Source organism: Artibeus jamaicensis, unplaced genomic scaffold (genome assembly GCF_021234435.1).
Source record: "Artibeus jamaicensis isolate MK-2021 breed Jamaican fruit bat unplaced genomic scaffold, CSHL_Jam_final contig_466, whole genome shotgun sequence".
In the NCBI taxonomy this organism is placed as follows: Eukaryota; Metazoa; Chordata; class Mammalia; order Chiroptera; family Phyllostomidae; genus Artibeus; species Artibeus jamaicensis.
In genome coordinates, this window is record NW_026521844.1 from 19,131,284 (window position 1) to 19,147,391 (window position 16,108).

The 16,108-nt window shown below is 38.3% G+C and overlaps 1 protein-coding gene and 1 pseudogene across 4 annotated transcripts in view; one reads left to right on the plus strand and one right to left on the minus strand.

The window, feature by feature from the left end:
- The first annotated feature begins 5,420 nt into the window (after nucleotides 1-5,420).
- Nucleotides 5,421-6,100, plus strand: LOC119055233 (nuclear transcription factor Y subunit beta-like; annotated as a pseudogene).
- Nucleotides 6,101-7,601: 1,501 nt separating this feature from the next.
- The window catches only part of TRPC1 (transient receptor potential cation channel subfamily C member 1), a 70,319-nt gene continuing 61,812 nt past the window's right edge, over nucleotides 7,602-16,108 (minus strand). For 3 of the 4 annotated variants that reach the window (XM_053667273.1, XM_053667276.1, XM_053667275.1), the window contains exons 8-11: nucleotides 12,359-12,534; nucleotides 10,381-10,582; nucleotides 9,320-9,514; nucleotides 7,602-8,413 (exon numbers count right to left, since the gene is read on the minus strand). In XM_053667273.1, the coding sequence (XP_053523248.1) occupies nucleotides 8,186-8,413; nucleotides 9,320-9,514; nucleotides 10,381-10,582; nucleotides 12,359-12,534 (801 nt within the window). In that variant the 3' untranslated portion in view covers nucleotides 7,602-8,185. The remainder of the gene's footprint in view (nucleotides 8,414-9,319; nucleotides 9,515-10,380; nucleotides 10,583-12,358; nucleotides 12,535-16,108) is intronic. The other variant, XM_053667274.1, reaches the window with a different exon arrangement.

Genomic DNA, 16,108 nt, shown 5'->3' on the forward strand with positions numbered 1-16,108 from the left:
CTTCCAGACTCCTCACAGATGATGTCCTAGTTATAAGTGGTACGCACTCAGAAAAGCCCAAATCCATGGCTCCCCTACCACCTATTTAGAGTTCAATGATAATCCCACCCAATCTGATGCAATTTACCAATTGGGGTCAATTTTTATCATAAGCAAGTTTGCCTAGCAACACACTGGATCATTATATTAGTGGGTGAGTTAAACAAAGGCCAACTCTTAAGAGCACGGGGAAAAGCTCTGTTAAGCCCTATTCACAATAAAGGAGAAAAATCACTGCTCTTGATAATACACAGAATCATTTGATATAACTCAACATTTATTCACAACAAAGTAAACCCCGAGCAAACTATGAATAGAGAGGAACTTCCTTAAACTGACAAGAAACCTGCAGCAAATCTCATACTTAATGGAGAAATATTGAAAGCATTTTCTTTAAGATTAGGGGAGACAATGCCTGAAATGAACATTTCTATTAAAAATTGTGCAGTAAACTCTAGTCAGTGTAATAAGGGAAGAAAAAGAAGTGATATTAGACAAGAAGAAATAATACTATTATAATGTAAAGATGATAGATTATTCGAATACAAAAACCCAAAGTAACCTACAGGTAAGTGATTAGAACTGATAGTTCCACAAATTTGTTATATATACCATATATATCCTAGCCCAAGGACAAACTTTTGAAGCTTAATCCATTGAGCGGCCTTTCTGATGAAGGCAGACACACTGAGAGAGGAACTTCTAGATTGCTAGTAGCAGGATGGAGAAAAATGGAGCTTACCTGGCATTTATCTGATAAATTTCTTTTTATCAGCCAATCAGCCACAGTTCTTTTTTTAAACATTCATTTACCTCTGATATAAACCAGCTGTTTTGCCTCTTTTATTACTGTAATTTAATGTAATCAGAAATCATGTCTCTTAAAGATGATTATTTACAAAGCATTAATTAGCACATAAAATTTTTTTCTCACTAATTTTGAGTTGCCTATCTTTTTTTAAAAATTATTTTATTGTTGTTTAATTACAGTTGTCTGCATTTTCTCCCCACCCCTGCCCCCCACCTCAGTCAAACCCACCTCCCTCCCTTGCTTTCACCCTCCCCCTTTGGTTTTGTCCATGCGTCCTTTAGAATAGTTCCTGAAAACCCTTCTCCCCACTGTCCCCTCCCTCCTCCTCTTTGGCTATTGTTAGGTTGTTCTTAATTTCAATGTCTCTGGTTATATTTTGTTTGCTTTTTTCTTTTGTTGATTATGTTCCAATTAAAGGTGAGATCATATGGTATTTGTCCCTCACCACCTGGCTTATTTCACTTGCATATCTTAAATATTTACCTCAAACTGGGAGTAGGGGGAGAAGGAAAACAGGTGTAAAATGATCAAATGAAGGAAAACACTGTAATTGGCAATTCTTCTGAGTACCGTATTTTGCTGGGTATAGTGCGCAATTTTTTCCCCAAACTTTTGAGAAAAAATAAGCATACATATTACACATGGGTAGTACCTGAAATACCTTGTATCTGTTCCTGTGTTTTGTAATTATTTGTTACATAAAATTTCTTAGAGACTTCCACCAAGATGGAGGCATAGGTGGATACCCTGTGCCTCCTCGCACAACCAAGTTTAAAAACAACAAAGTTTTAGCAACAAAAACGCAGCCAAACCACAGAAAATTGAACTATACAGAAGTCTGACAACAACGAACCTTCAGCCAAACCGGTAAGAGGGGCAGAGCCAGCAGCAGAGCAGGGTTGGGCAGGAAAGATCCACCAGACTGACCCGGTCACGCAACCCAGGCACGCCAGCAGCCATGGGCAGATCCCAGGTGTGGAGAAGCAGGCAAACCCACTGAGGGCGCAAGGCTGTGGATCCACTGAGGGCTGACTGTGGTCACACATTCGCACGCAGATAACCAGTGAAGGAGCGAGCATTGAGACGAACCCGCACAGGCCCCTCTCGGAAGTGGCAGAGGGGACCGCCATTGTCCCTCTCTGACCACGCCCCCACATACAGCATCACAAACCAGCGACCTGGGTGGCCCCGCCCTGGTGAACACCTAAGGCTCTGCCCCTCCTACGTAACAAGCACGAACAGATCAGAACATGGCTCAAGAACAACTCTGAGCCCCAGAGCTGATAAATCTAAGTGATGAAGAAATAGCCAAACTTTCAGATGCACAGTTCAAAACACTGATGATCAGGATGCTCACAGAACTGGATGATTTTAATCACAAAGCAGAGGAACATATGAAGGCTAAACTAATTGAAATGAAGGAAAATTCACAGGAAGCCAATAGTAATGGAAAAGAAACTGGGACTCAAATCAAGGGAGTGGACCAGAAGGAAGAAAAAAATGACCAAACAGAAAAGGATGAAGAAACAAGAATTCAAAAAAATGAGGGGAGACTTAGGAACCTTCAGGATATCTTTAAACATTCCAACATCCGAATTACAGGGGTACCAGAAGGGGAAGAGGAACAGCCACGAGTGGAAAACTTATTTGAACAAATAATAAAAGAGAACTTCCCCAATCTGGCAAAGGTAATAGACTTCCAGGAAGTCCCGGAAGCTCAGAGAGTCCCAAAGAAGTTGGACCCAAGGAGGAACACACCAAGGCACATCATCATTACATTAGCCAAGATTAAAATGAAGGAGAGAATCCTAGAAGCAGCAAGAGCTAAGGGGACAGTCACCTACAAAGGAGTTCCCATCAGACTGTCAGCTGATTTTTCAAAAGAGACCTTACAGGCAAGAAGGGGCTGGAAAGAAGTATTCCAAGTCATGAAATCCAAAGACCTACAACCAAGTTTGATCTATCCAGCAAAGCTTTCATTTAGAATGGAAGGACAGATAAAGTGCTTCTCAGATAAGATCAAATTCAAGGAGTTCATCATCACCAAGCCCTTATTATATGAAATGTTAAAGGGACTTACCTAAGAAGAAGAAGATAAAAAAGATGAACAGTGAAAGGACAGCAAATTCACAGTTATTAACAACCACACCTAAAACAAAAGCAAACTAAGAGGACAGCTAGATCAGGAGCAAACCATAGAAATGAAGATCACATGGAGGGTTAGCTATAGGGGAGTGGGAGAAGGAGAAGGGGGGAGAAGGTACAGAAAATAAATAGCATAGACGGTAGGTAGAAATAGATGGGGGGAGGGCAAAAATAGTAGGGGAAATATAGAATCTAAAGAACTTGAGACAAGTGGTCATAAACTAAAGGGGGGAATGGTGAGGGAGGGGTGTGCAGGGTGGAGGGGAATGAAGGGGAGGAATAGAACAACTGTAATGGCATAATCAATAAAATATATTTAAAAAAACTTCTTGTACCATATGTTCAAAAATAAATGCTAAAATTCTCTCACAACCCCAAAATAAGTATCTAAATATAAATAAATAAGTAATTGAATTTAAAAAATGAATGGAGATTTTTTTCCTGAAAGGTTGGGCCAAAAGCATGGGTGCGCATTATACACAGCAAAACATGGTACATCTTCAAAAAACACAATGTGTGTACCAATGGGGCAGTGATGCCAGAGAGCTAACCAATTAACTTACAACTGAGAAATTCGCAGCGGCCGTTACCCCTGGTACCATTAATACTTTCTTGGTGTGATTCTTAATCGTTAGACCCAACCAATTTTACTTCCGGTGCCCATAACCTTAGCCTACTTGATAGTGTAAATGTATTTTATGAGGAAAATAAGAATTTCAATTTCAAAACAATTCCAATAATCATCCAACAAGGTTTTCTTTTTTTTTGTAGAAATTGATAGGCAGATTCCAAAATGCATATGAAAAAGAAGCTAGAATAGCCAAAATAATTTGAAAAAATAAACAAAGTTCTTCCCTGGACATTTATTACTGTACTTCCCCCACTATATCATGCTAGTGACAGGTAACCAACTTCCATGTTCCAGCGCTTTTCTTTTGTAGTGTTAATAATTTTTTAAATTTAATTTTTATTTAGAGAGAGGGGAAGGGAGGGATAGAGAGGGAGAGAAACATCGACATGTGAGAGAAGCATCATTGGGTTTCCTCTCCCACACTACCATCTGAGGACCTGACCCCCAGCACAGGCCTGTGCCCTGCCTGGGAATCGAACCAGCAACGTTTTGATTCACAGGCCAGCTCTCAATCTACCGAGCCACATCAGCCAGGGCTGGGATAGTAATAAATTTTAAGAGTCCAGTTATGTTCTTATTTTAGTATGTTGTTGCATTCTGTATTTTTGTCAGGTTTGTTGAAGTGTAATTTATATACGTTAAAATTTACCCTTTTTTAGTGTGCAGTTTGATGAGTCATGCAACCAATCTTCCACCAGATCCTGGTAACCAATCTGATTTCTGTTTCTATAATTTTATTTTTTCTAGAATGTCATATAAATGAAATCATATAGTATGTAGCTTTTTGTGACAAGCGTCCCCCCTTAGCATAATGCCTTTAACATTTATCTGTTGTGGCATTCATCAGTAATTTTTCCTGTGTCAACTTGGCCAAGCTGAATTGTGTCTCCCAGAATTCTCTCCCTTGTACATTTCCAGTAGGGTAGGCAGCAGGAGCAGTTCACGTGTGGTTTGGAGGGCAGAAGGGAAGCAGCGGCCATCTTGTTTTTTACGGAGGCAGTGTTGCAGATCACGCGTGTAACTTACCTGTTGGCTCGGTCTGCCGGCTGGCAGGCTGGCCTGCACTGCTCCACTTTGCCTTGCATCTGCCTTCAGCTTCTCTGATTCCCGGGTCACATGTGTGTTTCGCACCCTGGCAAAGGTCAACCTTTCCTACCAGATAGCCACGTCCTCAAGGTTAGAGACAGTGTGAAGTGACATTAGGCTCAGTGTGTCCTCATGGGTTCCAGTTTGTTCCTGTTTTTTCCACTTTAAATGGGCCTTCCCACCCCGACTGCCTACCCTGTGAACTCCAAGTTCCAGCACTAGCTGCAGAAACAACCTCATGGAGAATGCTTCCCCAGTTCCAACTGGGTATGTTAAATCCCTGTGGACAAATCACTGCACATCACACACGGTGTGGGCAAATATCCTAGATGTTCTGTTTCTCTGCTGGGCTCTGACGGACTTCTTTTTTATTACTGAAAAGATTTCCATTGGTAGATGTACAATTTGTTCATTCACTAGTTGAAGTACGTTTTGTTTTTAGTTTGGGATGCCATTCACATACATGTCTTTGTGAGAACATATTATTTCAAAATTTGGTATTTATAAAAATAATAATAGCTAAAAATGTTAAGTATGAATTTTTCTGATCAACCAAACAGCTGATTGGAGACAGAAGCCACCCAGGGCTGTTCTGGAAGTTCAAACTGGGCAAAGACTAGACATCGTTTCTGACGGGTGCCCTTGCACACCACTGACAGCATGGGTCGGACAGTATTTCATGCCAGTGGATGGTTACAGTTCTCAACAGATGCTTCTCAACTAGGAATTTCTGCAGACCATGTTGGAGGAAGCCGTTATATAGTCTCACAATGGTACTGCTGGCAGCATGAATGACCAGGACACAAATTGTTCAAAAGAAAGTTTCAGAAAACAAGGCATTTATGCAAATGTAGCAAGGATAATAAAAACTGCAAATGTAGCAAGGATAATAAAAAATGCCACAGAAACAGAAACAGAAAAGATTGCAAAAGATGCATGTGAATTCATCAGTTTTACAACAGCGGAAGCAAGTGAAATGCCATCAAGGGAAATGGAAGGCAATCAACGGAAAAGATATTCTCATTGCCCTGTCTAGGGTTTGAGTCATGTAGAACCTTTAACATGATACCATCAGAAATTCAGAGGCTATGAAAGGAGGAGAAAAAGGAATGAGTAGAACAATCACGACATAGGTGCAGTAAGTGAAGAACTAACAGAGGAGGCATTTACTAACTAGTTACCAGCGGGCTTAATAACTGCAGATGGTCAACAAAATTTACATTTACACAACATCATAGCAGATTTCAGGTGTTCAACAGATTCAGATTCCAGGATCTGAAGAAACGAGGGAGTGGGGAGCACAGAGAATCAGAGAGCAGAAGGAAATGACTGCCGAGAGGGTGTCTCCTTGTACATTGAACAGCTGTAATGCAGCTTCTAATGCTTAACTTAGGTGTTAATTCTGACTTGGGAATCTTTTTCATGAATGATTTTAAAGAAAAATTTGGATTTTAAAGTTGTTCAAATATTTTTTTACAAGAGTGTATTGCTTTGCATGACCCCTGTATCCACTGTGCATTGCAGCTCATTACTGTTGGCGATTTGTAGAGTTTCTTATCTTCATGCTGAATCACGCTACTTTTGTCATTTAAGTAAGCAGCTGGTTTAATTATTTGTCCTTTTAATAAAACATAGGGGTAACGTTTTTAAAAATTACATGCAGTTGCCACTGGAGGTAGGAAGTGGTCTGAAGGTGATCTTTGCATTTTAGGCCTTTCTTACCGTGATTAAAAAGCAAAACAAAACAAAACACTGAGTTGTATACTTTAAAAGAGTGAAGTTGATGACATGAATTATATCTCAGAAAAAGTATTCTATAATATAGCAAACGGACTCTGTCAATTTACAATCTAATGTCAAGTTTTATTCACTCTTCTTCTTACAAATATGCTGTCATTCAACACATACCTCATAAGTAATCCATGCACACAGTAGGCACTCCATAAATATTTTTATTTAATAATTAGCTATTTTTTAGAATGACTAAAAATCCTGATGTAAAATCCCTATTGGGAAGTGCATAATCCCATTGTAGACAAAAATATATAACTTTACAATAAACATTTTTATAAGAATTTGCCCCAAAGAGGGAACACTTACAATTTGGAAATCAAAAAGCAAAAAGTACAAAGTAAGGTGAAACACAATCCTAATATCCTCAGACAATGACCCCTGGATCAGTGGTGCTTACAGACCAAGGGCTACCTGAACCTTGTGGCCTTGTGACCACGTGACATTCACTCAAGAAGGTAGTTATATACCTAGTAACGAATTAACTGGCAAGAGTATATAAGCAATAGCTAATGAAAAAATCTGAACTACATCCCTTGCATGAACAATGGAAAAAAATTAAATATGTTTTTTCTCCAGTTAAAAAAATCAATACTTTTCAGCTTAAGTAGCAAGAATAATTCACAAATAAAATGAAGTCACTTTTATAGAAGCTATATTAAACTCTGAGGAAAATACTGCAGGAGAAAAGCTCAAGAACCTTAGTCCAAATATAAAACACATCTTTGCATTAAAGGATCTTCCAATGTTTACAAAAATAAAATAGTCTGTGACCACTCATGATAAAGAAATACCTTCTAAATCCTTATTTTGGGTTAGCTTAATAACTATGAACATTTAATCAACTTAAAAAAATTATAGCACTATTATGATAAAGAAAAATTAAAAACCACCAAATACCTAACTTTAGAGAAGTACATAAACAATATTTTATAGCTATAAATAAAGTCTACTAACTATATTTTTCCAAAATGATAGAATTCTATAAAAATCATATACATGCACTGTATCAATACATGAAAATGTATATGTAAATACGATTAAAGTGAAAAAAGCAAAATTAAAAATTTAGTGATTACAACCATATAACAGTAAATAACAAATAACAGTAATGAAACTGAAGTGAATTTAAATTTATAGAGACATAAATAGGTTCAAATATTCATTAAGTTTTTTTTTGTTACTTAGGATTATAATAAAATTTAAAAAATAGACTAGTTTTAGATGAAAGTATACTCTTAAATGATATACTTGAAGTTCTAAAACAGAGATATTAAAAACCAAGACTTCAATATTTCAACTTATTCTATGGATGGAGATCAGCCCACATTTACCAGTCTTCATTTACAGGACCTTCTGGTAATGTGTACAATAACTGTCCTTAAACACAGAAAAAAAATGTTAGAGCACTGTTCAGATTAGGAAACCAAGCGGCATGCTTACAAAATCTATCTACTAACTTGTTTTGCTTCTGCAAAAAGCCACTAACACAGGGTTTTAAAAAACTAATTTTACACATATTTTACATAACAGATTTATGTTATAAATATGTTAAAGAATGGCTTTTACATAATTCTTCATTTCAAGACATATCTTATTGACTTAATGCAAGTCATGCACACACAGTCTTTCAGATTCACCATTATTATTGAAAATTCTTCTCTACATAATTTAGAGAATGGTTAGTTTCTTGGGTAAAACATGGCGTATTTAGCAGTCCGAAAGCCAAGCAAATCCCTTATTTCATTTCGGAATTTGGACAGGTCTTGGCGCAGTTCGTTCAGGTTTTCCACGGTCGCCTGATCCGTGCTCTGCATCTTCTGTCTCATGGAGGTCAGGTAACGGTGCACCAGGCAGCACATCACTTTCTGGTAGTTTTCATCTCTCTTTTGTTTCAGATTTCTCCATTCCTTCAAAACAAACAATAATGTGGTACTAACAATGGGCGTAAACAATATTTAAATGAGGTGGGTTTAAAAAAATATTCACAGATAGAAACATGTATCTTGTAATGCTTCATTTATTCCACTACACTTTTATCACTGTGTTATAACGTTTAACACTTTTTTTGATCAAAGAGTCTGAATATTCATTTGTCTTATTCATTCACTTTTATGCTTATTTTGATTCAGAAAAAGTCATAGGAATCCTCAGTTTATAGGAAGAATTAGCAAACCATGAACCACAGGTCAAAATGACCTATTATTACATGTTTTTTATGGCCTGTGAGCTCAGAATGATTTTTACAGATGAACACTTGTTATTAGTTTGATAATGAGCAGTAATTCTGAACCCTAATTTAAAAAAAATGTTATCTACCCCCCAAAATAAAATTCATTCATTCATTCCATCAGTGAAAATTTAGTGGAAATTTATTTTCTTTCTTGTTATATTACTACTTATATAAATCTTTGACTTTGTTTCAGCCTGTAAAGTCTAAATCATTTACTTTCTGGCCCTTTACAGAAAAAAATTTGCCAACTTCTGGTTTATAGCCAACATGTATTGAATTACTTTCCAGAAGAACTATAAAAATATGAGCTGCCTATCTTTATGCTCACAGAATAGAGAGTCTGAATATTTTCAATGTTTTAAAATGGAGACGAGATTTCATGAAAAAAATTGCAGCTCTATTTCTCATTCTAAATAAATATTTGTTGAATTCTTATTTTATGTTATACCTATGCCACGCATTATGGATACAGGAGTTTTTAAAAAATCTGTCCTGGGCCTTAAGAAACCTGCTTATTTATGCCTTATGAAACTTTAAAATTAGAAATTGTTAGAACTTCCACGTGGCAGTTCTAATCTCTTACCTTTAAACTGTTTTGCCGTTTAACCTTGCCTTTTGATGTATGAGAACAAATCCATTTACTGAGACTACTAATCATATAGCAGATAGTCTTTGGTGAAGGAATGATATTAAAAGGTGGGGGTAATGTACACTTGTCATCAAAGTAGCTGAGCCACAACTTTGCTCGAGCAAACTTCCATTCTTTGTCTTCATGATTCTATAGAAGACAAATGAAAAGCAGCATAGGAAATGAACAAGGGAGTTCATGTGCACACACATGAGGGGGGACCCCAAAAAACCAGAATTATCTTCTGGAGGGTGGGCCCCTTACAGTACAGACTTCCCCGGCTAGGTGAGTGCTCTAGAAACCATCTGTATCAGTGTGCCAGCTGGCATTGTTGTGAGAAGCTGCGTTCAGCTTCGGTGAATTTTTTTGAAGACTCTTTCAACGTAGTTGCCCATTTCCTGACAGCTGATTCACAACTGCACCTGCCCACACCGCACTGAGTGTTCAGCAATTTTTGACCAAAAACAGCAGGACCCCCGTGTCCCATACTCCCTATTCACCTGATCTTGCCCTGAGCAACTTTTTTTTGTTTTCCTAGAGGAAAAAGGTCCTCAAAGGGAAATGTTTTGCTGATGTGGAAGAGGTGAAATGAAAAATGACAGAAGCACTAAGAGGCATCAAAATCAGTGAGTTCAAAAACTGTTTTGAACAAAACAGTGGAAAAATGGTCTCAATAGGTGTATTTTGCATCAAATGAAGAGTATTCTGAAGGTGACTAAAGTTTAAACATGTAAGAATAAATACACAATTTTTTATAAATAAATTCCAGGATTTTTGGGGTTAGCAGGATGGGGGGATGGGACAGAAAAAGAGGAATCATTTTCAACTGTCCAAATGTTTACACATCTTGTAGGTAAAAATTTGGTTTGAGATTTGCTGTTAATATATATTACTGGCATGAAAAAATATAAATTTAAAGTGATATTAATTCTTCATTGTATTATTTGGTTTCCTCATCCACTGCACACACGTGGTGCAGTCTGGAGAGAATACAGTTTAGGGGAGTGGACACTCACGGCTATCAGCTGAAAGCTCTTGTGCAGCATGGCCACCAGCAGCTTGGTGAGCACGATCACGACCACCACGTTGTACGTCCCAACAATAACAGCGCCAACAAATGACTGCAGTTCCTCCCCATAGTTAAATCTTGTGACAAAGATTGCCACATGTGCTAAGGAGAAAATATACCAGAACAAAGCAAAGCAAGTGCCAATGAACCTGTAAAGACGATCACATTTTTGTTTAAAAGAAAATTAAAGAAATTAATTAGCAAAAATGAATTCATTTATATTCACATTACAAAGAGAAAACATTGATAATTCAAGAATAATACTTCATAAAACAAATAAGGTGAATCCAGCAGTTGAGATATGCCTCACTTTAAACCAAGAAGTCGGCTCAAAAGGAAATCATTCCTGTTTGATTTCTTACTGACTTTCTGTCCATCCTTAACACAGCAGCGTCTGTGATCCTGTTAATGCCTAATTAGATGTTGTCGCTCCTCTGCACAAAATTTCTAATGGCTATCCCAACAGCCCAAAGTCCTTACAAAGCCCAGCAAAGTGCTATAGGGTCCCCATGACCTTGCGACTTCGTCTCCTACAACGCTCCCTCGGATCTGCTACATCATACCCACACGGGCCTCCTGGCTTTTCCTCGACTATGCAGACAGACACACTCCTGTCTCAGGCATTTGCCTTCGCCATTCCCTGCATCTGCCATGCTCTTCCTCCAGATGCCTCCTGAGCTGCTGGATCCTTCACCAGCTTTACATCTGTACGTGACTGTCACCTCCTGTGGGGCCTTCCCCAACCCCCTATCTAAAACTGCACCCTCTCACACGTACACCCCCCGCAGCCCAAGCTTCACCACTTTAGCCCTTATCAGTGTGTAACACACTATGTACTTGATTTCTCTTATTTTATTTCTTTTTACTGTCTGTGTCATCTCATTGGAATATAAGCTCCATGAAGCAGATTTGTCCCCTGATACTTCATTAACACAGCACTTAGAACAGTGTTTGGTATATAGAGGGTGTTAGGTGAATATTTATTATTCATTTACTCTTATTTCTTAAATAAGATGACATGAAAGTAAATGAGGAATAGTTGGTACATAACAGGAACACGACAAATATATAATTCAACACCCCTTCTTCATTACTTTATTTAAGAATGTGGGGCAATATTTTGTCCACCTCACAATTGGTTATTCAATTCTTTACTGAACATAATTATGGTATATACATATTGTAACAGTAAATTAGAGAGGAAAATTTTTCATGAAGCTTTAATAGTTTTCCACTCTAATAACCTCTGAACAAGTGTTAAAAACATGAGAGACTGTTCTGGTTGTAACAATGACGAGAAGCAGGCGTGCTGAGCATCTTGCAACACACACAACCGACAAAGAGCTGACCCGCCCCACAAACCAGAGGTGCACCAAACACCAAGGGTCCCGCTGTTCAGCAGACTGCGGCGGGGGAGACCGTGGAATAATGGGGGCCTACTAATTATTTCATAAGCTAAATGTATAGATAACTATTGAATAACTCACAAAAATAAGTATTTCTTATTAAAAGGAATTAAGGAATTCCTTAATTCTTATTAAAAGGAATTTCTTAAAGAAACTTTGAAGTTCGATTTCTATAGGTACTAATTCATACACAGGGCAACAGAACCGCGATTTCCAACCACTGTGCCACAAGAATTTTTCAAACATGCAAACACCTGACTCTTTAGTCAGGGGCGCCGACCCCTTCTCCCTTCGATTGTCAAATAAAATAATGACCACAGCCAACACAACAACAGCTGTCTGGTGTGAATAAATAAAAACTATCCCTACTATATTTTGGCAGACTACAAAAAATATAGTAGTTTTTAGGCATGCCCCAGAATCTTAGAAATTAGTTTATGTGCGCCATGAGATGAAGAGGGTTGAAAATCACTGCCATAGGGACAAATATATTTACTAAAAATTTTAAGAGACACTCACGAATGGAAGGTATCATTGCTTTGCTGTTCACAGAAGATGCCCACACAGTCTTTCTGTTCTTTTGGCGTATAGCCCTTATCATATAGCTGCGTCAGTCCAATTGTGAAGGAAAACAAAACAAGAAGGAACATCCCAAGGAACTTTCCGAAATCCTGAAGCATCTGTCCCATTGAAATCTGTGGGATATATTACATAGGTGTTCATTAAAATTATCGGGAAAATAAAATGTTAAATATTAAATGGCCAGGAGATAAGAGGAAGACACACATACGAGCCACGAACTCTCGTTTCTTTTCCATCGGTTTGAGACAGTTTAGCACTTTGAAAACATCAAAACTCCAGCTGCCTAATCAAAGCCACTCTATTCCTGCCAAGTCTGCAGAGGACTTTGTTGCTATGACGGTAAAGGTACAGACATGACATTTAAGAAAAAAGCCTAATCTGCAAGGACTAAAACCTGAAGAGAAATAAATGTTCATGTTTATAGCTTCTTAAAGTTTACAAACATATCATCGATATGAGAAACTTTTTCATTTAATTTTTGCAGCCAATTCCCCAAGGACAGCATTTCCTCTTGCAGGACTGCCTTAATCTCTTTTCCTGAGGTAACTGATTTTCTTTCACTGTGGGTCCATTATAAGAAAGCATTATGTGTGCAAGCCAAATGAGAGGGTCTAGTATTAATAAGTGTCTTTTGCAATGTAGATATGTGTAGTGCATCTGGAAGCTTTATCCAATTCTAATTTCATTCTTCTTCAATACTTCTTCAAATCTGGGGAATCAATACTTTTCACACATTCTAGACGTTTAAATTGGCATACAAATATGGACGGTGATTTGACGTTACTCTTTGGACGCAGCAATTCTCTCCCTACAAATTTAGCCAATAGATAGGAAGTACACAAAGGTGATGTGTGTGTACAAGGATTTTCACTGCAGCATCAGTCAGAGTCGGCACAGGAATGAGAATGTCTAACTGCTGTTTGTTAAACAGAACGGTGCAGCTGTGGGTGCTGGCACAGAATGGGGTCCGCGAACTACTATGTATAGTATTATCGGATAGTACTATAACTGCTGCCATTTCTATTTTTAAGGGATATATCGCATATGTATTTGGGGATAGATATGTTTAATATGCACAGGAAACCTCTGGAAGTTTACATGAGAAACCGTTAATAAAGCTTATCTGTAGGTAGGGCTAGGAGTTGGAAGGTAGACTTTCTCACTTTGAATGTTTACTATATGCATTTATTACTTTTAAAGTACAGATGTTAGTGTTTAAAAATAATCCTTCCTCAAATTTAACCAGGTCAAGTTTATAGAATTAAGTTGAGCTTCAAATAAAATTCCTAGTTACCACGAACCTGCCAGAACAACATTGCCACTTGCCAAAGATACAAAATGGTAAGAGCCAGCCAGGGGCCACGCCCTTCTAGCCCACTAAGGTGAGCCAGCTAATTAAGGAGAGGGGGCATGCTAACTTTTTTAGGCACACCGAAAGCTAGTGGCCCGGGTTCTGCAGCAGCGGGAGGTCCCATATGCCTGGCTTGCACATGTGACCGAACCACGAGGTACTTTTTAAAGTGTTACGCTTACCTCACTTGGCCCCCTTGCAAAAATTCTGACAAAAGAAGGAGGGAGCTTTTAGAATCAGAAAGCTCAAAATGTGAGGGTCACCTAGGAAAAGAAATCACTTATTCAGACCATGAGTGCTTACACTCATGGTACATGTACAGGGTACAGTGCTACACCAGAATAAAGCCGTACCATGTTAATAGAGAACTTAGTAAGTTATGACAATAATACAGTAATTGCTTTAAATAACTTCAGAAAAGATTGCTTTTGAAAAATATGCAGATGCTGTAAAGACTTTTCCATGAGTGACCGTGCATGATGTTATAATTTTAATTAAAAAAATTTAGTCCCAAAATACAATAGAAGCTCTAATTTAACATTATGAAGCTTTAAAGAGTAATTCAATTTTAACATGAAGATAAGCAATATTTAATAAGAAAACCACAAACTTCACAAGTTGTTCTTTAAAAGCATGACATTAGCTCTCCTGAGAGTGGACAACCCACAGCACCCACAGTGGGAATCATGGCACTGACGTTGGCCTGAGGAGCACATTAACCCTTTACGGGGAAGGCAAACATTAAAACGGTGCATCTACTTCAGTGTGAGAAAGAGTATAAGGCTTATTTATTTGTAAAAATAATAATAATGCTCTCTTAAATGTTTACTTATTTAAGACTTATTAACAATTTTACTTGAGAAATATGAGACTTTCTAAGAAAAAGATAAAAAATATGAACAGTAAAAAGACAGCAAACTCACAGTTATTAACAACCACACCTAAAACAAAAGCAAACTAAGCGGACAGCTAGAGCAGGAACAGAACCACAGAAATGGAGATCACATAGAGGGTTAGCAACCGGGGAGTGGGAGGAGGAGAGAGGGGGAGAAGGTACAGAGAATAAGTAGCATAGATGACAGGTAGAAAATAGACAGGGGGGAGGGCAAGAAAGAATAGTATGGGAAGTGTAGAAGCTAAAGAACTTACGATACATGGACATGAAGTAAAGGGGGAGAATGTAGGTGGGAGGGGGTGTGCAGGGTGGAGGGGAATGAAGGGGGGAATGGGACAACTGTAATAGCATAATCAATAAAATATATTTAAAAAAGAATTAAATGGAAAGACAAAGGTAATTAAAACATCGATACTAAAATTTACACAGCAGTTAATACTAAAACACAGAGAAAAATGTATACATCTTTCCTAGTAATCAGAAAAACGGAGTTATAGCAAACTACTAAGACAGGTGGCACCAAATGTTATTAACGTGGTGAAAACAGTGCTTTTACCCTGCTTATGTGACTGAAAATGAACACATCCTTCTGGGAAGAAATAGAAATACGGAGGCACTAGAAGAATCATTTCTTTTGATATGCTAATGCCACTAAAGACTCATCCTTAGAAAATTTTAACAAGAGGCAAAAAGCCTCACACGAAGAGCACTGTGCAGAACAGAGAAAACATTGACACAAGGAAGCAGGAACAATGACAACTTCTAGTCATTCTCCCAAGTCGTTCTCCAGAAAAAGCTGTAATTATCCCTCTAAAAGTTCCCCAGTCGAGTCATCCATGCTTCCTGCCTCCTTTCCCCGTGTGATAATATTCCAATTCCTGGCACGGAGACCTTCAGAGCACGGCCCGGTCCTACCTTCCCAGGCCTCACCGTCCCAACTGCAATGCGTGGTCCGAGAACAAAGGGACATCCTGTCCCTCTAAGCACGCCCCGCTGGTGTGACTCCCGGTTCTGTTCCCGCCACTGGCCCTTGGGTCGGGCAAGCCTCTCGCCCCTTCAAGGCTCAGATCAAGTTTCACCTCAAGAAACTTTGCTGACTCTGCAGGCATCCCCTCTGTCACGCTCCAAAGTACTCTGTATTCAATCTCTAAAATACTATTTTTCACTTTATACTAATATTTATGTCTGTCTCTCCTTAGCAGGGTTTAAGGGCGGGACTATGTCAGTAAGCTCCAGAGCATGACTTATTCATTAAAATGTTGAATACATAACTACTTTTTATAAATCTAACTCGACCATTTTGCAAGAGGTATCACATATTTTTATTTACCCTGAAGGTGGGAAAGGCTAATATTACCTCTGCTTTTCCAAGTGACAAACTGAAGCTTGGAGATTCAATGAGCTGCTCAGGGAACAGAACTAATAGACAGCAGAGGTAGAA